The sequence below is a fragment of a genome, unplaced genomic scaffold (assembly GCF_019419815.1).
Source record: "Pyrus x bretschneideri cultivar Hongxiangsu unplaced genomic scaffold, Pyrus_bretschneideri_v1 Contig6, whole genome shotgun sequence".
NCBI lineage: Eukaryota > Viridiplantae > Streptophyta > Magnoliopsida > Rosales > Rosaceae > Pyrus > Pyrus x bretschneideri.
In genome coordinates, this window is record NW_025999798.1 from 3,709,042 (window position 1) to 3,734,846 (window position 25,805).

The following is a 25,805-nucleotide window of genomic DNA, read 5'->3' on the forward strand; positions in this document are numbered from 1 at the left end:
TGGTTTCGAGGCTGTAGACGAATTTTAGGCTTGTATTCCACACAATACGTCTTATGTTTGATTCCTGACGCTAGTGAATCGCACGATAGCGACGAAGAGGAGGCTGAAATGCCTCTGTGACTCTTCCCAGTCCCCAAAAGGGTGAACTGACGCAATGAAGCCACTAGCTGCTCCATATATATATATATATATTAAAAAAAAATCCATTTCAAAATTTAAATTTGAAAAATAATCATTTTGATCAATTTCCCCATTTTAAAACTACTTTGTGAATATTGAACAAGTGATCTTCAGCCTTATTTGTTCGCTTAAAAAAAAAAAGCACATGGGATGTATCCTCCGCCGTGTAGCCTGCTAGTTGTTACTAAAGAGTTGTACATGCACGTAAAAACAATAAGATGGCATTTTGCTAGACATATATTTGGATATCAAAACTCTTTCCTCATAATTAATTTTGGCCAAATTGTGGACGTTGATCAATCTTCTGGATTCAATTTTCCATCCTCTTTTGAATTTGCTGCCCCTCCCCATTTCTTTATCCTGTCTTCAGCTTTGGATGCCTGCATAAATTACATCGGTCTCTTTTAGCCAATAACTAAAAAGTGCAACTTCGATATGCTTTTTTGTGTATATCTCTCTTTCCACATCACACATCACATGATTTCGAGAGATGAACACAGAGAGTATATGCTATGTTGCACAGGAAATGGGAGTAAATTGAAACCCTTACCTCCTTGTTCCAGTTGGTTTTATAAACCATTATGAAAAGGACACAAGTCTGAAGGATTGTCCCTAACAACATTCCAATCCAAATGCCCTGAAAATGATGTATAAATGTTAATTTTTAACAATTGGAGTGCTAATAACATCTCTCGATATAAAAACTAAAACCAATGTCACGTTGAGAGGTGGGATTATGAGAACTTACCTTAACACCCCAATCAAGCTTGTAACCGAAAATTAGGCCCAATGGCACCCCAATGACATAGTAACAAGCTATGTTCACATAAGCTACTGCAGCCTGCCATCCTGCTCCAATTGCAACCCCAGAAAGAACTGGTTGAATGTTGTTAATAACAATGCAGGTTGCCAGCAATGGTGTAAGCTGCTTCACAAGAGCTTTAACCTCCGAATCGCTTGAGAACAAGGCTGGATATTTGTCCCGGGTGATGATGAGGATGAGCGAGAGGATAGCGCCGATCAAAAAGGAAGTTATTACCGCTACTACTAGTGAGAACTTTGCTGTTCTTGGGTGAGCTGCTCCTAGTTCATTTGACACTCTCACACTACAAAATGTTTGATTTAATTAAGACAAACATTTTTGTGTGTTCTAATGTTTGTGGACTTTGATATGAATTGAAAGCTGACCTTATTGCTGCGTTCATGCCCATAGCTACCATGACAGTCCATCCCAGTATGTTCATGCTGCAAATTCGGCGTGAATAAGTCACTTAATACTACATTCTAGTGATATTTCTCTTCACTTGTAAGTTTAAAAACAATATCGTTTGTTCAAAAACAATACATATAAAAAACTAGTCAATTAAATACAGTTTTTCATAAACCAGAAGAAAAATTAATTTATAACGTCTATATTGATAGTATTCAAAAGCTGTATAATGAGCTCGTTTGGAAGTGCTTTTAAAATGACTGAAAGCGCTTTTGGTGAAATTTATTTTGAGTTCCAAAAACACTTTAGAAAAAGTACCAGATATGTGATTCTCTATCATTCTCTCCCTCTCTCCTTCTATTTCAAAAACAAACATAATAAATTTTCTCACACACTTTGTGTGTGCCCATATGTGAGTATGCTATAAAAACTGTTATTGACACTTTAAAAATTTTATTTTACATTCTTCACAAATATATATTTTTTTAAATATAAAAAGTTTGGTGCATAATAAAAAATTTAAAATGCTAATAATAATTTTCTATGCTAAAAAATTAAATTTGACAGAAAGAAGCTTTTCCATTTCGTGAGTCCAAAAGTATGAAAAAAAAAAAAGCAAAAATGATTTTATCTTTTCTTTATGTAGACCTGCAAAATGGAATAAAATATTGGTAATCATAAAAAGTTCTATACCTATACACACACACACACCTTTTATGCAAAGGGTTTCTCCTTTTTTCCAAAAAATAGGGATTATATATGAGGCCCACGAACTTTAATGATCCGAACCGTCTATTTTGTAAGTCTCGATTCCTAGATCATCTTTACAAAAATTCAATTCAATCCAAAATCATTTGTCCATTTAATTATCAAGATAAAATTTCATTGTTTCTTATATAACAAAGTATTCGTTAATTTTGTCTTAAATATTTCCAATTTGGCTAATATTTTGCAAGGATGATCTATGAGATGCAACTTGAAAAATAGATGGTTTGGATCGTTAAAATTCGATGTCGTGTGGACCCTACAACTAATCCTCATTTTTATGAAAAATGAAGATCCCTTCCTTTAAAGGCTTCCTCTCTCTCTCTCTCTCTCTCTCTCTCTCTCTCTATATATATATATATATATATTATGCAATCAGGCAATTTGAGATTAAAGGGACGGTTTCATAATCATGTCACTAGAGGGGTGAGGGAACGGGCTAAGTCTTACAATAGGCTAACAATAATGTGATTCAAATTCGCCTTTGGCGAGAATCAAACCTAAGACCTCTCACTTACCAGTGAAAATGAATACTTCTAGACCGTAGTACTGAGTGGCAAATTTCATGTTTAATATGAAGTGTGGTCTATGCTCAAAAAAAAAAAAAGAAAAGAAAAAGTGTGGTCCAATTCCTTATTTGTCCTTATAATGTTTGGTAAACTTCCGTTGTGAGATATTTTTTTCCTTTTTTGTCGAACAATAGATTTGTTAGGTTAAATGTTAGATTAGGAAATCGACGGAATTCGAACTCATGTCGTAGTGCAAGAGCAATACTCTTCTCTACTATTGTAATAGAGGGCGGCTTGCACCGTGAGACATTTTTTCACACGCTTAGAAGATGAATTAGGCTTGATAATGTCTCTAAAAAATACATATTAAAATGTAATCAGCAGAGATTTGAAGAGATTAAGTACTCACCATATGGATAGGCCATCCACAGAAACTTCTGCATTCTTGAGATAGCCAGCAAAGAGAATCAGTGCCATGAAGTACCATACTTCTAAACTGCACATGATTTTAAAAAATAAAAATCAAATGAGCTTGTTCTGGAAATTCGTTTGATCATTTGGGATCTCTATTAAACCAATAGATATAATATAAAATTCAAATTAAACAGAATCTATAATATTGTAAATAGTTGTTATTCGCATTCCACAAAATTAATTTAGAACTTGTTTGATAATTTCTTTATTAAGTTTTTAAAATTTGACTTGATTTCAATTTTTCGTAGTTACCAATCTATAAAAAGTTACAAAAAATAAAATACTTTTTTTTAGCACTGCACAAAATGTTGAATGCATCATACATTAAAATTTAATATTAAATAACTTAAGTAATGACAAGTTCGACCTTATTATTTAAAAAAAATACTAAGAAATTTCTAAAAACATTCTAAATCACTTTTAACGTATTATTTACCTTCTTCAACTATTAAAACCCCTCACCCTTCATTATTGAACAAAACCCTAACCAAGCTATGTGCATTATTTAAGCTATCTGCATTATTTTATTCCCTGATTTTGATCTCAAAGGGGATTAGTCCCAAATATCTGCTTGGGATTTCCCAAGAAACTATACTACCCAAGCCCTATTATTGATTGATTTAAGCCTAATATTTATTTATCATTCCCAGAAAACCATATTACCTAAATGCTTCTCTCTCCGGAACTTCTCTAATAATATGTCTTTTTTTTTTTTTTTCCTTTGTGCTATCAAGTTTAACCTCTAACCTTATAACAATTCTTCGGTCCTTTTAGTAATTGGTGACTCACTGTTTTCAGTGGTGAATTACTACAATATATAACTCATTCAATTTACCCATTTCATTCAATTGGCACCTCTCAAGTGTATTTTCTTCTCTCCACATCAAGCAAGCAGGATGTTAGGGTTTTTTCCTTAAAAAAAAAAAGATTTGAAGAATGTGGGGTGTATAGGAAATGTAAGGCGTATGTTAAGAATATGGGGTGTGAGGATATTGTAGGGAAGTATGTGATGTGTATTACAATAATTTTTAATTAAAAAAAAACAAATATAAGGTGTATTAAGTATGTAGAGTTCATTCAACAATATATGAGTGTTAATATAATAAGGCAAATAAAATAGCTATTAAACGAGCCTAAATTAGTTAACTTTGCAAGTGTGGCGTGGCGTGAGCTACTTGTTAGCAAAAGCAAAAAAGCATAAGAATAGGTAATACAAATCATATGTTAAGTAGCAAAAGGCAGATGATTAGAAGACGAGGAATTATGAATCATATTAAAGAACAAAGGCACAAAGCTTTCCGCCGATCCGACCTAGGTTTTTCTATATCTACACATAAAGGCACGACTGTGCTTATTAGTTACTGTTATTTGTAAAGTTGTGTTTCTACTTGTATCGAAGGATGAGAGCATTTTGCATGTTATCTAATATTCTAATAGATAAAATATTAGTTTTTCTAATCATGTTTTTTGAGTTCGAAACTTTTTCATCACTTAAATTATTATAGTACTTTTGAACTCTACTTCTTCCTCTAATAATAGTAAATTTTAAATAAATAAATAAAAGATGAGACCATTTTTATTATGTATTTGGATTTATCTTCATGGTCCCAATATTCCATTTGGCATGACCTAAGGTATAGTTGTGCATGTAAAAGTCGTAAAGTTGAATCCACTTCTATAAATTTGACATGTATACGAAGCAATGATATGTTTTTCGATGTGGATTGTTTGGTAAAGCCATTTTTTGAATATTTATAATATGGTATAATTTTCATCCACTCTTGTCATAACATGTAAAATAGTGTTCTACGCGTTTTGTGTTTCCAATACTTATAAACATTTTTTTTGTGATTTATCATTTTATTCATGTTATTGTACTTTGCTTATTTACTGAGACTACCATAAGTTTGCAATATATTGGCTATATCATCCACATTATTTTAAGGATAATCCTAGGAAGATCAAATTTTTAAAACAAATTTACAAACCAAATGATGTGTCAACAATAAAAAATAAACACGTTAAACAATATTTGAGTAATAATTCAATCAATCCACATCATTTCATTTGTAAAACTTGGTATAAAAATTGTTCTCCCTAAAATTACTCTTTAAGTAATTGAATTAGTAGTAATACGTGTAAATGTGACCACATAAAGCTACTTATTGTAGCATTTACATTATTTCAATAAAAGAATTCAAAGGGCCAGAAGAAAAGAAAACAGAGAAAGATGGGTGAAGGGGGTTTTAATTACCAGAGCATGATTGCGGAAGCGAGAGACAACTTAACAAAAGCCCAAAGATTCTGAAACGCCTTCCATGAGAATCCAACCCAAGCTTGACCACATGTCCCAGAAAATATATAACCCAGCTGAGCTAAAACCATGAACCACCAGGACGCGTTGAGCACGACTGCGGCACCCACCAGTCCCCACCCGACCTTCAACATCAAAAGCCAGCTGAACAACGTATGCAGGACCAAAGCCACCGCCGATATCACCGCCATGACCATCATCTTGCTCTGCGACTGCAAGAACTTGGCTATCGGGAAATTCATGGCGTACGCGAACAACTGCGGTATCATCCATATCGCGAACACTCCTGCCGCCTTCGATATGTCGGTGGTCTGCCCTATCGCTTTGAGAAGTGGCTGAGCGAAGATATAGAGAAAGGAGAGGAGTACGGCAGTGGAGTTGAGGATCACCCACGACCTCTGCATGTAGATTCCTAACATGTCCAGCTGCCCTGCTCCAAATGCTTGCCCACATAGCGTCTCGAGAGCACTCCCCATTCCAAGCTTCAAACGTATCAATTACTATGTGAGATTCAAACTCAGGACATCTTTGTCACAGTTCTTGTAGTGAGCGTACAGCGTGGAGCAGAGTCCACATATGGATATTCATATTTATATTTGACTGAAGGGTACGGAAGAGGAGGAGATATACGTACCATAACGCCGAAGGAGAAGCCGGCGATGACAGAGTTTTCAATGGAGACGGCGGCAAGGTCTAAGGTGCCGACTTGGCCGGCGAAGACTTGAGTGATTGCGCCGAGGGAATACTGGCATATGGAGGTGAAGATGGCGGGGCCGGCGAGAAACCATAGCTTTTTGGCTTCTTTGAAGAACTCGAGGAAGAAGTCGCGGACGCTGACGATGGGAGAGATGTCGTCGGCATCGGGAGTGAAAGAGGCGGTGGAAGTAAAAGAAGGGTTTGCCGGCGGAGGGAGGGACTCTAGGTGGTCGTGCAGGTGCTGATGATGATCAAACTCGTCCGTCGGCGGCAGAAGCGGCTGCTTGTTATCCGCCATATATTAAAGAGAGGGAGAGAGTTTGCGTAGGTGTCGAGAAATTTACAACTGAAACGTGCGTGGAAGCCAAAGTTTGGAAAAGGCATCCGCATCCAGTGGTACATATATGTTCAGCGGTCCATTTTGTAGTTTCATTTAGTACTATTATAATAAACATAATGTTTTTGTCGTCGGGGAAAAAAGACACGTAACGAGGTAAAGTCGCGTTTTGATTCCAAAGTTTGCACTGCAAATCTGCACCTACATGTCAACGGCACACCTTAGTAATAATTTGTCAAATTAATTATAATTACTTATTGGCCATCTTTGTTTCTTCCTGCGTTTAACGAGCTAAATAGGTATTAACAAGAGCTGGCCAATCATTAATTCTAATTCCAAACACGATAACCATGTAACGTTGCTATTTATTCAAAGGGTAATGATAGGGAAATTAAAAACTAAATGATGTGTTACCCATAAGAGTGAACACATTTATCAACGTTTAAGTAATAAACCAATCATCAACTTACATGTCTTTTAGTATTCAAAACTTTGTTTCCAAATTTAGTCTTCTTAGAATTACCCTTATTCAAATTATCACATATGTGCACGGCTTGTGTTCTAAAAAAATAATAAAATGAAATGTTAGGGAGATCATCATTTTAGACCATATTAGTAGAGCACGTGATGTGATTGTTAATGTTGATTTTCTTTTTTAGTGATCTAAAAAGAAGAAATATAATTATCAACCGATACATTATGTGGTTTGCAATACATGATCTAAAAAATAATCTCTCTCACATTACTCCATTATAAAATTTTCTCGCATTTAAGAATATCTTCTTAAAATGGAAAGTTCCATGCGTAATTTATGACGAATCAGCCACAAGGAAACCTAGTTGAGCTGCATAAATGGGATGTCAACAAATTTATTCAGAACTCTATCCCAAGAACACAAACTAGGTATATTACTCATATGTTTTCATATCCATCTGATTAAGGCTTGCGTTGCGTCTCCCTATAAGTTATAAGTGCAATGCGAACTTTCGGAAATATTGCAGGCTATGCCCAATCGAGGATCATGGGTTCGCAACCAAACGGACAGATAGCATTATAAATGCGTGATCATAGTATGTGTATGGTTGTGATCATCATGCCCTTTGTTTGGTATGCCTCACATTCTTCCTTTTTCTCAGTGAGGAAGGGAAGACACGCTTCCAGTAAAAGATAAATTATTACAGTTCGGTCAAGTTTTCTATGTATTACCCATGCAGTAATATAATAAGCATATTTGACCATAAATTAAGGAGATCAAGAAAAAATGATCTTGTCAGAAGAATATTTGCTTGCATGAAGAAGTGATATACATAGATATTATTAATTTTGTTATAGCTGACAACATGCAGCAACAGTACTAGTATTGAAATCTACACCAATCTTGGCATTGCTAACTTAATTTTTTGGGATGATCAGGCGAAGATGATATATACGTTCAAGAAGATAAGTGTCGATCCACTTACATATATATCAATATATGCATGAAGATCGCTGTTTTCTTGGGAGGTGGTGCATGCTGTTTTCTCCACGTTATGTCCGCAGTCCCACACCGTATGTATTTTTAGATGCTCTGCCTTTCCAATTAGCTGTTGTATTTTTTAAGACAATATTTGGACGAGGGACTTTAAAATCTTAAATATGAAGTCAAGTTAGTAATAAGAATTGAATTGCAAAATTTCATATGGAGACAGATAGAATTTCACTATTTATGAGTATCAGAAAGACATGCAAGAGAGAGTTAGAGACCGTATGTGGAATGAGTCTTTAACAAATCTCTTATACGTACACGTTTCGGTGTGTGATTATATAATGTATATCTAATTCCCTTTTCTAATATATTTCTTCTTCAGTTATTTGCCTGTATGAAATAACTGAAATTCACTGTTTGTCGGTCCTCCCACACATAAATCAACCACCACAATTAACTAGATTCTGTTGAGGGTGAATCTTAAATTGATGAAAAAATGAATTTTGTATATGTATATAAACAGTTGGGCTACTCTTCATATTACCAATTGATTGTACAACTTCTTCATATTCTAGTCAAGTCATGTACAAATTTTTATTTTTGAAACCAACGGCATCATTCATCAGAACAACAGGATTTGGAACAAAGGAAGTAGGGATTTTATTTTATTTTTATTTTTATTTTTTTTTTGAAACAAAACCGGGAGTGGGATTTGGAACAAGTTTTAGTCATGTCAACATTTTATATTCATATTCCTTTTTGTCTTATTATCTCTATAAAAAAATCAATATAAAATATTGACGTGACTTAACAATGACCACACAATATAAGAGGGGATGGAAAGAGCATTATAAGGAGAGGGCAGACAATCTACCTCCCTTGAAATGACTCCAAGATTGGATCATCAATTTATCATCCATTCTGTATAATTGGATCATCAATTTATCATCCATCCTATATGCATTTGTGGAGCATATAGTGCAGAAGATCAGATGCTCTACTGAATCTATCAGGGCCAAGTGTTTTTCCAAACAAACAATCTATTTGTTTGTATGACCACCAAAAATTTCCCAAGTGCCGCGGTTTTCCTGCAGCCATTCAGAAGTGTGAGATTGATAATAATCCACCTGAATTATATGGTGCTTATCATTTTCCTTCAAATTAACCAACATTCATTCAATTAGCATCCAAAAGAACAAATAATGAGTCGGGATGACGCATCCGATACTAAATATTATGAACGACTCATTGTGGTATGTATGGCTTTGTCAAAATCTCTCACGTGTTAGTGTAAATATATCAGCATTATATTAAAAAAAAAAACTTAGCAACTAACTAATTCAATTTGTTAGTGCACCAAACTAATAATTTTTATGAGAGTTTATCTTCAAACTCTTTTCTAACTTTACATACTTTTTATTTATTTAATAATTAGATTAAAATAATCAAGAATCATAGTTGAGGAAGAGAGCAGAAAATTAAAAAATCATTCCCCCATTTATAAATTTCGGCTCTCATAGACCGTTAGGTAATGCATTTTGACTGGTTAAAATATGAATGTGCCTGCAGTTGGTCTTTTATTTTGTCCCAACAAACTAATTTAGAATTAAGTGGGTAAGACAACAAGGAGATAATTCAACGGCTTTCTATTCCTTTGGTTTGATTAATTTGGCTGCTTTCGAACAGTGATTTAACTCGTAAAGCATTTTCTGGCAGTTTATTCCTCGACAAATAAACTTTTTCCGACTGCACTTTCACATGACCTACCGTATTTGTTAGTCAAATTAGATCATGTATCTTGTTTTGGTCGCCTAATTATAATATAATCTCATCCACCAGTCAACCGGTATTTAATTGCTCTCTATACTTTCAAGAACGGCTGTTAACAATCAATCATATCTCAGAAGACTTAGTTACTCACCTCCCACGTCAAAAGAGAATTACCTATATGAAAAGTGTTCATCGTCATTCCTGGTGTTCTAATAGTAATAGGAATTTTAACGAAAAGTTTCTGGTACTGTTCATTTTAACGAGAAACTATATTTTTACACTAAAATATTAATCTTAGTATTATTCACTTTACCTTTTATTTTGTCCTTATCGTTAAAACTCAAAGTTTTTAAACTTCTTTCATTAGTTTTCCTAATAGTAGTAAAACGGAGCATCAAAGGCAGAGTCATGAGGTCACATAATTATCATGCAAAATTCTCATTAATTCACTATGAGAGAAGGTTGCTGATTGATGAAAATAGGTAGAAATAAATTTATTTCTACATAATATTGTACTATTAGCTAGTAACTCATTCAATATAAGTTAATTTGTCACGAAGAGCAATATGAGAGGATTTATATGATATGAAAACACCAATGTTATGACATCTGATTTTGATAATATGATAGTATATAAAAGATTTCTTTACATAATAATATATAAAATGCCATAACTATAACGGTGTATCGGTAATTATAAATTAAATTCGCTTGGCAAATCGAAAGCCAAATTTGATACGTATGTTGAAAGTTGTAAAGGCTAATTAGGCCAGTTTATGACAAAACCTTCTGTTGAACCACTTCTTTGTTTGTTTGTTTTCACCATCCTTATGTGCGATCCCAATTGGATTCATGCACCACAGACTTGTGGGTGGATCGTCTCTCTTTTCATGTCCACCCAGCCACACACACACACACATAAAGCCTCATCTCCTTTTGCCTGTCCATTCTTTCTCGTCTTATGCCTCAAGCAGAATGTCAGTCCCTCACCTCTTGCCCCCAATCATTATCCGATTAAAAAAATCAGAATAATATGCATACATAGATATACTACAAAACATATTTATTTTAATAATTGCCCCCAGTCATTGTCCGATTAAAAATTTAAAATAATATGCATACATACATATACTACAAAACACATATTTATTATAAGGTTAAATAGCCAAAATGATCCATGAGATTTGCATAATCAATATAAATGGTTCCGAAAATCGTCCACCATCCATGATTTTGGTCCTTCCGTTAAAAACTCTTTGGACAATTTTCAAAGCTTCGTAACTCAATTGTTTCTTAACCAAATTCGACTCATAATATATCAAAATAAAGATAGGAAAGTGTAGAACAAGATTATACCTATTTGGAAGCCAATGGTTGCCGGTGATGGTCTGAAAATAGCCTAAAAGGTGACTAGTCGACAGGAAAACTGAAAAACTCGCCGGAAACAGGATAAATTTAAACATTCATAACTTCTTCAATACTAACGAAATCGAGTGATTCAAAAACGAAAATCATACTTCTCGACGTACCTTTCTAGATCCCTAACTCGCCATGGTTTGGTCGAAAAATGGCTCGAAAGTGACAAACCATTTTCAAGTTAGCCACTTTTGAGCCCAAATGATTAACCAATTAAAATTCAGAATAATAAAATGTGATCATGATAGATTTATACATATTGCAAAGGGCGCGGTAATCCAGTGGTTAAGAGAGCAGTCATCCCTTCATGAGTGCACTATCCAGCTCGACAGGTATATAGACAAACACAAATGTATTGCTTCAATAACCTTCGTGGAATGTTGAATAAAATGGATGTCTTCGAGTTTAGGATATTAGGCCAGTTTGAGATTTTATTTTTTTTTCAATAAAAAAAAAACTACTTATACAATGTTTTAAGAATAATCACTTGCAAAATAAAACGGTTGACCGCTTGATAAACTGTTTTTTAAAAAAGGAAAACGAATGAAAATAACTTGAAAACTTTGAGTTTTAACGAATAGTATCAGGAGCTTTTCGTTAAAGTTCCCTTTTTAAAAGTGTTGTGAGTATGAAAAGTAGTGTAAAAGCGTTTTGTAAATGTTAATGCAAAAGTGATACAATAATAGATAATGACAAAATTGGATGGGCTAGCTGAAATTAGTACCACAAAATTATATGTTCATTTTTTTAGCCTATATAAAATCATATAATAATCGACATGAAACAACAAAGATAAAATGTAAATTTTTCTCAAAATCATCATCTAAACGACAAATCCAAGGACAATATAAATAATTAACCTACTAATTAAAGCAAGAATAGTAAATAAAGAGATTAAGAACGTATCAAGTGTGACTTTCATAGGAAAGTCTCAACGGAAAGTAAGGAAATTGCGGATCGCGGGGTTTAATAGTTGAATAATTTTTTTTTGTTTCTTGAGCAAAAAGCACAATGGCAAGATTGCATAGAGTAAAAAGCCTTTTTTTTCTTTTTTTTTCTTTTTTTTTTGTCACATGATTTGTTAAATTAGGGAGCTGACGGGTTTCGAACTCACGTCGTGGTATAAGGACAACTCTCCTCTCCACCATTGTAAAAGGAGGGGATATAGAGAGAGAGAACTTATTTTATTTTTAGCATATAGAGTATTATTTGTTACCTATCATGCACTAAGTATACATTAAATATTAATTTGTATTAAAATTGAGTGGGCTATATAGATTACATGCATTAACATAAGTAATTAAAGCATGAATTTACAAAAAACCTCACTAGGCTACATCCCACCTAAGCCTTGTGGGTGGCTCTGCCGACAACAATAGTGACGAGGGCAATGGTTGTGATAGTGTTGGTGCTGGTGCCAGTAAAGAAGTGTGGTGGTTAGGCTGAAGAGGTTACAATGGTGGTAAGGGCATCGATAGTGGTGGTAGTGGAGGTGGTTGTGTTTATGGTAGTGGTGGTGGCGGCAATGATGGTAGTGGTAGTGGTAGTTGTCGTTGTGGTGGTAGTGGTGGCGAGTATGGTTATGGTGGTGGCGGCACGATTGTGGTATGGTGTTGGTAATGACAATGGTGGTATAAGAGGTTAAGGTCTATATTGGTGGATTTTGGTGATCACTTTGTTCTCCAATGATAAAAAATTGTCTAAAATGATAAAGACTGTCATTTTTAAAAAAATTAATAAGTGTATTTCGCTTCCCTAACTAGATAGAAAGGGGAGGGAGAAACAAACTCTAACTAGAGATTCCTTGGGAATGAATCATTCAACTACAAATATAGGTCAAGAACCTTAAAGAGAGGATCCACGGTCCCCCAGGTAACACATAGAGCCAAAGAAACCCATAAAGCATCACTATGCAACCTTAGTATTTTCCATGACCTCACTTTGAGTATACCAATCATCGTAAGCATTGTTGCCACCCTGGGAAACCCAAATTATCCAATAGAAAACACCATACAATCACCCAAGCTCTCTCTCTTTCTCAACATACTAAACTGATGAACTTCTAGCTTCCGCACCATGTCTCACTTAAGCAAGTCATTATTTGTTTAATCATGCTATCTTCGAGTCATTGATCCAACCGGAATATTTTCTAAAACATGCTAATTCTTTCGAGATATTTCGGAACTTGGCATATAACCAAACCAAAAGAGACAAGAGGACGTTCTCAAAGCCCAAATCTACCTTGACCTAAAAGTCCCCAACACCTATCACAACCAAATCTTTAAAAATTGCAAAGTTGCAGCCCAAACCCAGTGAGGAGCAAAGCTTGGACCTCGTCTTTAACTAACATGTGCTCACGGGCCCGATCCGTTTAGTTCATGTCTTAAGAGGGCATTAGTAGGCTTGGCCTACAACTGTAACGAACTGACCTGCTAAAAGTTTGTTGGGCCTAACCGATTCCATTTAGAAGACCGCTTGGCATTTGGACGCATAATATCTTTCCAACTTCCCAAATGGGGCAAACAAGCGTAAAAAATTGGTTAAAAATGGAGTAAGATTATATCCTCTTCTATTCTCTTTACTTTCCCTCCTCTTCTCTTATGTCTTCTATTTTATCTTTCTCTTTATAAAAAATTAATATTAAATGTTGACGTGATTTAATTGTTACTGTTCAAATAGGTGAGGAGGAAAAGAGAGAAAAAAATGAGAGAAAATCCTATTCCGTTGAAATGATTCATTCTCAATTGGTCAAGTCATAAATTAACGATATATTAATTAAATACCAAAATTATCAGTAGCAATTTAGATTTGAAATTCAATTTTTGGAAAAATTATGTATGCAAAAATTGAAATTGTACCCCCAGCTTTCTTATTAATGGTTTAGACTTTGAAGTAAGTTGAGATTCCACCATAAAATTAATTGATTGTGGGAGGTGTAGCTCAACACCTTTTAAGACATACAAAATTTCTAAACTTTCCTATGTGGGATTCACACTCGTAACACACCCCATTATGTATGGGACCGTTTAAGTTTAATACGTGGGCAACCCATTTTGCATGATGTGGGAACAAGCTTGTTGTTGGCTCCCCGTTAATTCATGAAAAAAATGTTGAAATTCATCTACAAAACCAATGAAATGTATAAAAAATAACTAAACTTTTTATAAACACATGCAAATGCTCGCTATTTCTTTATGTGTGATTTATATTCTGAACACGCTGTTAATTTTTCCGAAAAGAAAAATACGGTAGTTATGGACACTAGGTATATTACATACCATTTAGGATGAATACCAACCCACTTGGATTTTAAAACCTATCAACCTAATAATACCAAATAATGCAACCCTAACTACCTAATACTTAATCTCAAGTAGTCACCTGTACAATTGACCTAATAACGTGTGGGTGTGCCTATAAAGAAATGCTTGGATCTGAACGTTCATATGCGTGCACTAGGCACAAAGAGGTGGTGGGATCAAAGTACAAGAAGTCTAGTGTTTTTGAACACATCCACTAGGCCATGTCGTCCATTTCACCATTCAGCTCAATCAAATCAAAATAACATAAAATAATGGCATCTAACCTTCGTACCTATAATTTAATTTTTGCCATTTTTATGTGTCAGAAGAGAAGAAGGATATGTATATTGATTTGGTATACTCTAAAGACATAATTATTGAAGTTTCCACTTAAATTCAATCTCAGTGAATTTTTTACATTAAGTTATTTTATTAAGTGATTCGTTAGCTGATGACAAGAATGAGTTTTGCCTTACTCAAACACGTCATCAATTAATAGGAAAATTAACGAGCAAGCTAATGGAAGTATGAAAATGGTAGAAAAAACTAATGTACGAAAATGGTAGAAAAAACCAATGTTTGAGGCACTATGATACAAAAAGTTGAAAACTAAAAAACTTGAAGATAATAATATGAAAATTGCCTTTTTATTTGTTTTTATATACATACTTCCATTGCTTTATTCAAGGGAAATTTTTATCTTCTGTTTCTATTGATGTTATGGACGAAAAATAAAAGTTATGTAAAAGAATATGAAAGTCACTAACCACGCATTTAAATCTTTCCTTGACAACAATTTAATCTTATGAATGATAAGTTGATAACAAAAACTTGTGCAGAAAATAAAGCTAAAATTACAATAAGTCTTGTTAAAAAAAAAATTACAATGTCATTTCTCATTAATCACAAATCATCTTAAAAATTAGAATATATGATAATTATTCACGTCATCAATATATTTATTGAATACGTGATAACTATCTAACAAACAAATGATATATTATTTAATACATAACAATCATTCATGTCATCAGTAATGTCACCAAAAACAGTATGCTAATTGCCAACTTGCAACTTGCAGAACTTCTCTATCATGATGTTCTTGTTGATAAGAGGGTCCAAATCAATCCTCCTCTTTGATTAATTAAGGGAGAGAGAAAATGAAAATGATCACATAAAAGGGTATGTAATATTTAATTTCGGTAGATTTTTCGGCGAGATAAGAATACAATTCGATATATTAAATGCTATAAAATAAATGGTATAAGAGGTCGGATACCGAACTATGTCGGTCGCACTGAAAAAGTTTCTTATTTAATTTTGAGCGTTACGGAGTTGGATTGGAGGAGGAGTGACGTGGCAGTAAAGGACCCCACCCCAGCCCACAGTTTTGAGATATCAGCAGAACGACGTTTCTTACAAGTGCAAGCTCCTATCGCTCCACTCCATACCTCCTTTGTCCTTATTCTAACCTCTGTTCCCTTCGCCCACCGGCTTTTTATTTTCCCGGAAAAATCAACTGGCCGAGGAAGTGCGAGAAAGTTTCGTTTCGTTTCAATCTCTGTGCCTGTGGGGTTGCTGAGAGTGAGACGACGCAGTGCTGTATGTCAGTGGAATACTACTCCAGTGACTGTTACTACGGCGGATTCGGCGAGCTCGATAACCCTTCCCAATGGCCACAACTCAGGAAAAAGCGACGCCTCGTGACGCTGCATCCGCCGAATCCTCGGCTCTGCTCCGCAAGGCCGGCAAGCCGGTTCGCGATTGGACCGGTTCGGCCACCGATCTGGACTCGGATCCGATCCGCACCAGACCGTCCGTGCCGACCTTGATCCGACCCATGGAGTCCCTTCCTGCTCCTTCTACTAACACAGCTGCCACCAAAGGTACTCAGAAATTTACCGTCCTATTTATATTTTACAGCTTATATTTGCTGATCGTGATTTTGACTTTATAAGACAAGGAAGTGATTATTTTTTGGTGTTTGGTTGCTGAGAATATGAAGGAAAATAAAAGAAAATGTTGAGCTGCTTTTGAGTTTCTACGTGTACTGGTTAGTTGGTCTATTGAATTCCGCCTTTCCAGTCTTCTGGGGTCCAAAATCTTACACGCAGGAAAATTTTGTTTCCTCTTTTATTTTTTTTAAATGTTTCCTTTTCTTTTCCCCTTTAAAAAAAAGTTACCTTTAGATTTAACTGCTCTTTGCTTCCTCCAATTGCTGAAGAGGAAAAGGAAAAGCAAGAAATTTTCTTTCAGATTTTGAAAACTGAATGCTACCCATTTGGGCCGGAATAGGATCGGAGATAAGTTTCTTATGATTCTTGTTTATTTGAATAGGCATTCCAGTAATGTTGAGGGCTCAGAGCAGCCACCCTTTGGAGCCTTTATCTGCTGCTGAAATCTCAGTGGCAGTGGCCACTGTCAGGGCAGCTGGAGCAACTCCTGAGGTTAGTTACAATTCGATTATCGGTTATGTTTTAGCCGAAAATATGGGTTGGATTCTGTTTACCCAGAATTCAGTTTGGATGATTGATTTGATCATTTAAGGATCATAGGAATTGATTTTATTGTTTTCTGCAGGTGAGAGATAGCATGCGCTTTGTTGAAGTGGCTTTGGTAGAACCAGATAAACGTGTCGTAGCACTGGCAGATGCGTATTTCTTCCCACCCTTCCAGCCGTCATTGCTTCCCAGAACCAAGGGTGGACCTATGATTCCTAGTAAACTTCCTCCGAGGCAAGCGAGACTTGTGGTTTATAATAAAAAGTCAAATGAGACGAGCATCTGGATTGTTGAACTATCGGAGGTGCATGCGGCAACTCGAGGTGGTCACCATAGGGGTAAAGTCATTTCATCCGAAGTTGTTCCAGATGTTCAGCCCCCCATGGTATATAAACCCAGCTACCAGTTGTAGTTTCTAAATTGTTATTTATGTGTTTTCTATTAAATAAAAAAGAGAATTTCATCATTGGTACTGAAAATACAGGATGCTGTTGAATATGCTGAATGTGAAGCTGTTGTGAAGGACTTTCCTCCATTTAGGGAAGCAATGAAGAAGCGGGGTATTGAGGATATGGACCTCGTGATGGTGGATCCCTGGTAAGTTTCTAAATTTAGATTCTCTCAAATAAATACACTGGGAGAAATGATTTCACTCTATGTTATTTCTCTGTATAATGTTGCGGAGTGTGTCTCTTCTTATCAGGTGTACTGGATATCACAGTGGTGCTGATGCTCCTAGCCGCAGGCTTGCTAAACCCCTTATCTTCTGTCGAACTGAGAGTGACTGCCCTCTGGAAAATGGTTATGCTCGTCCAGTTGAAGGAATCCATGTGCTTGTGGATATGCAAAATATGGTGGTTCTTGAGTTTGAAGACCGTAAACTTGTTCCCCTACCTCCTGCTGATCCACTGAGAAATTATACTCCAGGTGAAACACGAGGAGGTGTTGATCGAAGTGATGTGAAACCCCTACAGATAATTCAGCCTGAAGGACCCAGTTTTCGTGTTAATGGGCACTTTGTTGAATGGCAGAAGGTTCTTGATTATTTTATGGAACTGTACCATTGGATTGTCTCACATCAGCATGTATTGATTCTTATTCTCTTTTTATTTTTCTGGTTGGCAGTGGAATTTCCGTGTTGGTTTTACCTCCAAGGAAGGCTTGGTTATCTATTCTGTAGCATATATTGATGGTAGTCGAGGCCGGAGGCCTGTGGCTCATAGGTTAAGTTTTGTTGAGATGGTTGTTCCTTACGGAGATCCAAATGATCCACACTACAGGAAGAATGCATTTGATGCAGGGGAAGATGGGCTGGGTAAAAATGCACATTCTCTTAAAAAGGTCGGGATACTTTCTTGTACCCTTTTCCACTTCATATCTCTTTGTTTTTTGTATTAAGGACACTTTGTGATGTGGTTTTGTTGTTGCAGGGTTGTGATTGTTTAGGCTATATCAAGTACTTTGATGCGAACTTTACAAATTTCACCGGGGGTGTTGAAACAATTGAAAATTGTGTTTGCTTGCATGAGGAGGATCATGGAATCTTATGGAAGCATCAGGATTGGAGGACAGGTTTAGCAGAAGTTAGACGATCTAGAAGGTTGACAGTGTCTTTTATTTGCACCGTCGCCAACTATGAGTACGGATTTTACTGGCATTTTTATCAGGCAAGCTGTCATCAGCCTTAATTTCACTGGGGGTTTAATTTTCTTGTGTTTCCTTGATAACAATCAGCTGCTCCATCATGTTACTTATAAGTTACAAATGGCCAGTACTGTAATGGGGCTGGGCTACCATCTTGTTGGCATCATTTGAATTCACTTACCATAATTAATATCTGTGTGCTTCTTATCCATTTGACCTACCTGCTCCCTTTCTTTTGGGTATGATTTTGTTGTTTGAGGTGAGCAATTAAAGTGACGGTGACACTTATCAACCTTCGCTTTTTGTAGGATGGGCATATTGAAGCTGAGGTGAAACTTACAGGAATACTAAGCTTAGGTGCACTGCAACCAGGAGAAACCCGAAAGTATGGTACAACTATTGCACCTGGACTATATGCACCTGTGCATCAGCACTTCTTTGTAGCTCGTATGGACATGGCAGTTGATAGTAAGCCTGGTGAAACCTTCAATCAGGTCATACCAGTGTTCTTGGGATCCTTTCTTTGATATACTACAGTAGTTCGTTATATAGGTTTTAAAAACAAAAGTGACATCCAAGTTCATTTTCACAAGTCAAGTCTTTATATCGATAACCATTTCAAGTCATTTGAAGAACCAAGTAGCCTTGTCTTGCTGTGATTCGATGTCCAGTGTTTGTTCTCTTAAGACTTCTACGATTATGATTCATTATTCATGTCCTGTATTGGTTTGTTGTTCAAGTGTTTCATGGGTCAATTGATTTATTGACTCAATAAAGCTGAGCTTCCGTTGGGTATTGATGTTGCCTTATCTAAGAAAATGTTAGCTTTGCCCTCTCCACAAATGAATTGTGGGAAAAATCTACTCATGCATATGAAATCTGAAAGTTAGCCCAAACCCCAGTAATTAGGAGCCAGTATGAACCCATATGAAGTTCTTGGGATAAACTTTTATGATGTTGGTGCTATATGTGAGATTCTGAAGCTTGGTTTTCTGTTATCCCGTGGTTATTAGGTTCCTAGATTTTCTGAAATTGATGCCAATGCTTTATGAAATGATGGGAAAATTAGTTTCGTATCATTCATAATTTAAAATTTCAAGACTAGAATTCTAATTCACATTGCTTACGTTATTATTGCCTCTGGGTCAACTTTTTCCTCTCTCTCTTTGAATATATTGATAACCAGCCCTATTTATTTCACTTTGTTTGCTGTTTTCCCTCAGGTGGTTGAAGTAAATGTCAAAGTTGAAGAGCCAGGAAAGAATAATGTTCATAACAATGCATTTTATGCCGAGGAGAAATTGCTGAAATCAGAACTGCAAGCAATGCGCGATTGTAATCCTCTATCTGCTCGCCATTGGATTGTAAGACAACATTCCTTGATTGCTTCAGAAATGAGTCAATTATTTTCTTTACAACTGAAGTATGTTATTGCTTAAATGCCACATGCTATTTTGTTATTTTAGGTCAGAAACACCAGAAACGTCAACCGCACTGGGCAGCTGACAGGTTACAAGCTAGTACCTGGCTCAAATTGTTTACCATTAGCTGGTTCTGAGGCAAAATTTCTGAGAAGAGCTGCATTTTTAAAGCATAATCTTTGGGTCACATCTCATGCACGTGATGAAATGTATCCTGGAGGAGAATTTCCTAATCAAAACCCACGTATTGGGGAGGGATTGGCCACTTGGGTTCAGAAAAATCGGTCGCTGGAAGAAGCTGACATTGTCCTTTGGTGAGTGGGCTTGCATTATCTAATACACTAAGTTGTTACTGTGCGTGTGTGCAGTTGTGCACGTAGTCACATTAAAAATTAGACGTATCCTAAACTCTGACCATTACTAGGCTGGGAACAGTAATCGTAATTTTTAGGGTACGATGTTAGAACTAGGAGGGTATAAATGGTCTCCGAAAACTAACTGTAAGTGAATACCGAATAAAGAGGTTCACGATCTGATCAATGTCCGATTGTTACAGGTATGTATTTGGAGTGACACACATTCCTCGACTGGAAGACTGGCCGGTTATGCCTGTGGAACGTATTGGTTTTACGCTCATGGTACGCAACATATTGTTCAACTTCTTCGTAACTGTTCACTTGTCCATAAAATTAGTTGCATTATACCTCTTTCCTAGGACAGTTATATTCAACGTGTGATGCTTTCGACACATGTAAAATTTGAAATCAGTACTTCATGGGATCAAATGTATATAGATTTAACACGAATTTGCACCTCTGATACTTGTGGGCTGCTAGCTCCCAAGTGCACACATAGATTTGATAAAAAGATTCATGATTCTGGTTCACCTTATTATTTGTAACGCAGCCGCACGGGTTCTTTAATTGCTCACCGGCGGTGGACGTCCCTCCGAGCACGTGCGAGTTGGACCTCAAGGACAACGGGATGGCTGCAAAACCTATTCAGAACGGGTTACTCGCCAAGCTCTGAAAGGATGACGTACCTACCTACGAATCACAGGGAGAGATTGTACGTATCCATCTCCATATACCAATTGAAAATAACGCGGCGTGCTTCTGAGAACCTAATTATTTTTAAGGTAGACGATGAACTGCTAATCATGTTATAATAAAAACATCTGGTGCTCAAACGTCAGCCCTTTGAATACATAGTGACAATGTGGTGCTCCGAATGGGGCTGACTATTTTTTTTTTTTTTTTTTAATTTATATACTATAATATCTGAAATAAATGGATATCATTTTAAACATGTTTTTAATATTTGTTATCATATAATTCTTCCGCCCACAGGCTCTCTCAATCCTGGGTTCATTTGTTAATTAATATTATATATTTTATTAGGTTAAATTATAGGAATTGGATCTTCTCCTGAGCAGGAGATCAAGATCCTCCTGACCGACTAACACAGGCCGTTAGATTTTGTTCTAACGGCTACAAGCTGGGGGTCCCTCTAAAAGTTATAATAATTGTAGCCGTTGGATCAAAATTTAACGGTTCATGTTAGTATGTTAGTGGGTCAGGAGGATCCTGATTTCTTGCTTAGGAGAGGATCCAATTCCTAAATTATAAACGTCAACTTTTGAAAACAAAGACAGTAATCACAGTAAGTAAACTCAGTTTTGTTCACAGAAGCTGATGGTGTTGTGCATGGGAATATGATAGGCTTTGCTCACTTTGCCTTTCTTGTGTTTTGCTAGGGGTTTAATTAATAGAAAACTAGATTTTAATTCTTAAATAAGATCAATTTTAGATTAATGTATGTACAAGATTTTTTTTTTTTTAAACATTATTATTTACACTAACGGGGAGGGAGATGAGCTTAGCCTCACAATGGTTTAGCAATAATGTGATTCAAATTCTCCTTTGGTGAGAATTAAATTTAAGATTTCTTACTTATAAGTGAAAAGTAATACCACTAAACTGTAATATTAAATGATAATGTACGTACAAGATTTAAAATTGAATTTAGTCTCTTGGTTCTATTTAAATGTGAGCATTTATATTTCATGACATTTTATTTCTTCTTTATTTTTGGTAATTTCATGATTTTTCTTTTAATTTTTATTTTTTTTCAAATTTACACTAATTCATTATAATATTTTTTGGTACATTAATATAGTTCGTTATAGATCAAAGTTTTTAATAAAAAACAATTGTATTCTGAAAATTGTGGTTTTAAAGGAGGTGGATTGTTTGGCCTTCCATTTACATACCCTCCTGTGATGTGTGATCACGGTTAAGTCACATCAACATTTTATATTAATTTTTTATATACATAATAAAACAAAATGTAATAGGAATATAAAATGTTGACGTAACTTAACCGTGACCATACAAATAGGAGGGTATGAGGAGAGTATGAAAATGGAAGGGCAGACAATCCACCTCTGATTTGAATGGGGGGAGAAAATTGAGAAATGGAAAATTCCAATCAAAACAGTTGGTCCTTTTGGCAACGACCATATTTTCCTTGTGCACCAAGGCACAGAGTATTTCTTTTTTTCGGAAATATCCCCTCATCCACGCTCCAATTCCGCGTTTACTAAAAACTCCCACTCCAACTGGACCCCACGCCCTTCCTTAAAAACGTCGAAACTAAAAAAAATACAGGGAGGTTAGAAAGTCAGTCTGAACACGAAGTACCTTAAAAACGGTTACAGAGAAGACTAATTGGCTCGTCTCCCCACTAATTTCTGAGAAATTATAGTAAAGTAATGTAGTACCACGTCAGCCGTCGTACTTCCATTCAAATTTATTCATGTGTCATTATTTATAGGAAATTTTAACGAAAAACTCACGACACTGTTCATTCAGGACACGAATCCGTCTGTTCCCTTAACATTAAATTTATTCATGTGTCATTAAATGAGATTAGATTCATCCCTGTCATTCAATCTCTCCCTCCTCAATTTCTCACGACAAGCTTTTGCCCTTGATCCTCCAGAGCACGAATATGTCCGTCCCCTTAACACCACCAATCAAACAGTCAATTTCGTGACAAAAAGTTTGGAGCTTTCGTGACTTAGAAAGCATTACATTTCTCTATATTTCAGATTTCATCTAAAATGGAATAGGAGGAAATAACTCTTGTTGGGGCACTCTTTTTCCTGTGACTGTGAGGCTGAGGAAGCGGCGGCAGCCGGAACATCAACGGCGGAGAATTCGAAATCACCGAAAGGAGTGTCGTTGGGCCGAAGGAAATCGGTGGGTTGGGTTTCGTTGATGTAGTCAAGACACTCTATCCATTCCCCCATTAGAGATTACAAGAGAGACTTGAGTCCTCTGCTATTAATATGATTCTCTGGACTTTTGATGTAAATTTAAATTTGGTTATTTTTGAAAAAAATTAAAGCAATCATACAAAAAAAAAAAAAACAACAACAATTTAAATTTTGTTTATGATATCGAAAGTTGTTTATTTTGTTTTATGAATAACTAGCCTCTTATCACATCGATACGCTTCTGACAATAGATTTTTTTTTTATTGTTTTACTTCTTTTTTTTTTAATTTTGCTTATGTTAGATATATTGTTTTTTTATGGAAATACATTTTGAAAAACAATGAACGTAATCACTCACATTTTCACTACATGCGTATTATGAAAACAAAGGTGGTTTCTGGTGGGTTTATCCTAATTAAATTTCATTTCATTTGGGATAGGTGGTTTCTGGAATTGAAAAAGGTTTTCTTCGGTTTCACAATTTTTAAATTTTAATTATTTAAATTAAAAAAGTAAAACCAGTTCATTTCCAACCGTACATAATGGGAGCACATGTCAGATTTTAAGTGGGAGTACCATAAGTGACGTGGAATTACTGTACCACACTATAATTTGTCCTTATTTCCAATCCACGTGCCCTTTCCGGGAGTGACTTAATTTCTAAAGCAATCATACAAAAAAAAAAAAAAAAAAAGTTAATCTCAATTTACTACTCTTAAGTTTCATGATTTTCAACATTTAGTACGTGAAATTTTTTTTGGTCCCAGTGTCATACTTAAAGTGTTAATTTTGGAACAATCTCATACGTCCGTTAGTTTGGCTGTTCTGTTAACTGATGACGTGACGTCTACATGAACAATGATTGGGCGCTACGTGTCAATAAGGTCCTACGTGGATATTAAAAATTAAACATTAAAAAATTGGAAAAAAAAAAATTTGGGCATCCTTTTTTTTTGGTTATGGAGGGTCGGGGGTTTGAGGAAGAAGGCACCTATTTTTTTGTTGTAATTTTGTAATGTTTAATTTTTAATATTCATGTGGAACTCTTATTGACGAAAAAATCTTGTGTGGAGTTTGGCTTGTCACTATACTTCGCTGAGTGGCACTACAATCCACTCAAAACTCGCCACATGATAAGTCTTAAATATAATCTTTTATCATTCTTTTATATTTAGAATTTTCATAATTATTTTTTCTACTAAATAATATATATTAACCTAATGTTTCCTTCTTTTTTTTCTTTTCTTCTTCTTCTTTCCCCCTTTTTTTTTCTTTCCAAATTCCCCTCCACTTTGTTTTGCCGTAGGTCTTCAATACTCTCTCCCAGTTTTGTTTCTTACTTTCCTTAAAATAAAAATTCAACACCCACTCCAATTTTATCATGAAAAGCAACCAATAATCTGTAAGTTTCTTTTCGTTTTTTATAAATAGTTGCTTTGATCATGTGAACTTGACATGAATAACCCACATATATATGCGTATTAGGATTATTTTTTCTTAATTATATTTGGTAGAGATGTACTTTCTTGAAAATAGAAAACTACTACAATCAAAACAAAGTGAAAGATAACAAATAGGTTGTGAAAAAAATTAACTTAATAATCTGGAGTGTGCACTTTTGTATTTATAGAGAGGAGAGAAACAGTGGGGGGGAAGAAAGGTTTGTATTTGGAGAGAGGAGAGAAACAGTGGGAGGGAAAGCAAGCAAAGAAATCTTATGAAGAAAAAAAGTGTAGAATTTCATAAAAAGCAAGAACCACACCTGGGAGAGACAGAGAGAGAAAGAAGTGGGAAGAGAACGACAAAAAAGGGAGAAAGAAGGGCAAAAAAAGAAAAAGGAAACATTAATTTTGTACAAAAATAATGATGAGAATTTTAAATATAAAAGAATGATAGAAAATTATATTTAAGATTTGCCATATGACGAGTTTTGAGTGGATTGCAGTGCCACTTAGCGAAGTCCAGTGGCAAGCCAAGCTCCACATAAGTTTTTCTCCCCATTGACACGTGATGCCCAGTCATTGTCTGCGTGGGCGTCATGTTATCAGTTAACGGAAGACTTAACAACCAGACTAACTGATGTATGAGACTGTCCCAAAATTAATACTTTAGATATGACCTTGGGACGAAAATTTATGTACTAAATGTTGAAAACCATGAAACTTGAAGGTAGTAAACTGAGATTAACACCCCCCCCCCAAAAAAAAACAACAATTTAAATTTTGTTATGATATAGAAAGTTGTTTATTTTTGTTTTATAACTAACTAACTTCTTATCACACCGTTACGCTTCTGACAATTTATTATTTTTTATTGTTTTACTTTTTTAAAATGTTTGCTTATGTTAGATATTGTTTTTTTATGGAAATACATTTTGAAAAACAATGAACGTAGTCACTCACACTTCCACTACATGCGTATTATGAAAACAAAGGTGGTTTCTGGTGGATTTATGTTATTTAATTTAATTTCATTTGGGATAGGTGGTTTCTGGAGTTGAGAAAGGTTTTCATCAGTTTTC

General features: G+C 35.3%; 2 protein-coding genes across 2 annotated transcripts; one reads left to right on the top strand and one right to left on the bottom strand.

Annotated features, from left to right (window-relative positions):
• Window positions 1-289: 289 nt before the first annotated feature.
• On the bottom strand, window positions 290-6,465 carry LOC125471540 (protein DETOXIFICATION 29-like). The gene is made up of 7 exons (XM_048572057.1): window positions 6,087-6,465; window positions 5,393-5,934; window positions 3,074-3,160; window positions 1,369-1,425; window positions 929-1,286; window positions 731-817; window positions 290-560 (listed from the first exon to the last, which is right to left on the bottom strand). Exons 1-7 carry the CDS (start codon window positions 6,444-6,446, stop codon window positions 477-479), a joined length of 1,575 nt encoding a protein of 524 aa, XP_048428014.1. The 5' UTR covers window positions 6,447-6,465; the 3' UTR covers window positions 290-476.
• Window positions 6,466-15,857: 9,392 nt separating this feature from the next.
• Window positions 15,858-21,312, top strand: LOC125471467 (copper methylamine oxidase-like). The gene is made up of 12 exons (XM_048571868.1): window positions 15,858-16,324; window positions 16,776-16,885; window positions 17,019-17,324; window positions 17,424-17,536; window positions 17,643-17,973; window positions 18,065-18,280; window positions 18,370-18,606; window positions 18,892-19,077; window positions 19,807-19,947; window positions 20,050-20,318; window positions 20,561-20,642; window positions 20,911-21,312. The coding sequence occupies exons 1-12, from the start codon at window positions 16,111-16,113 to the stop codon at window positions 21,031-21,033; spliced, it is 2,328 nt and encodes a 775-aa protein (XP_048427825.1). The 5' UTR covers window positions 15,858-16,110; the 3' UTR covers window positions 21,034-21,312.
• Window positions 21,313-25,805: the final 4,493 nt, after the last annotated feature.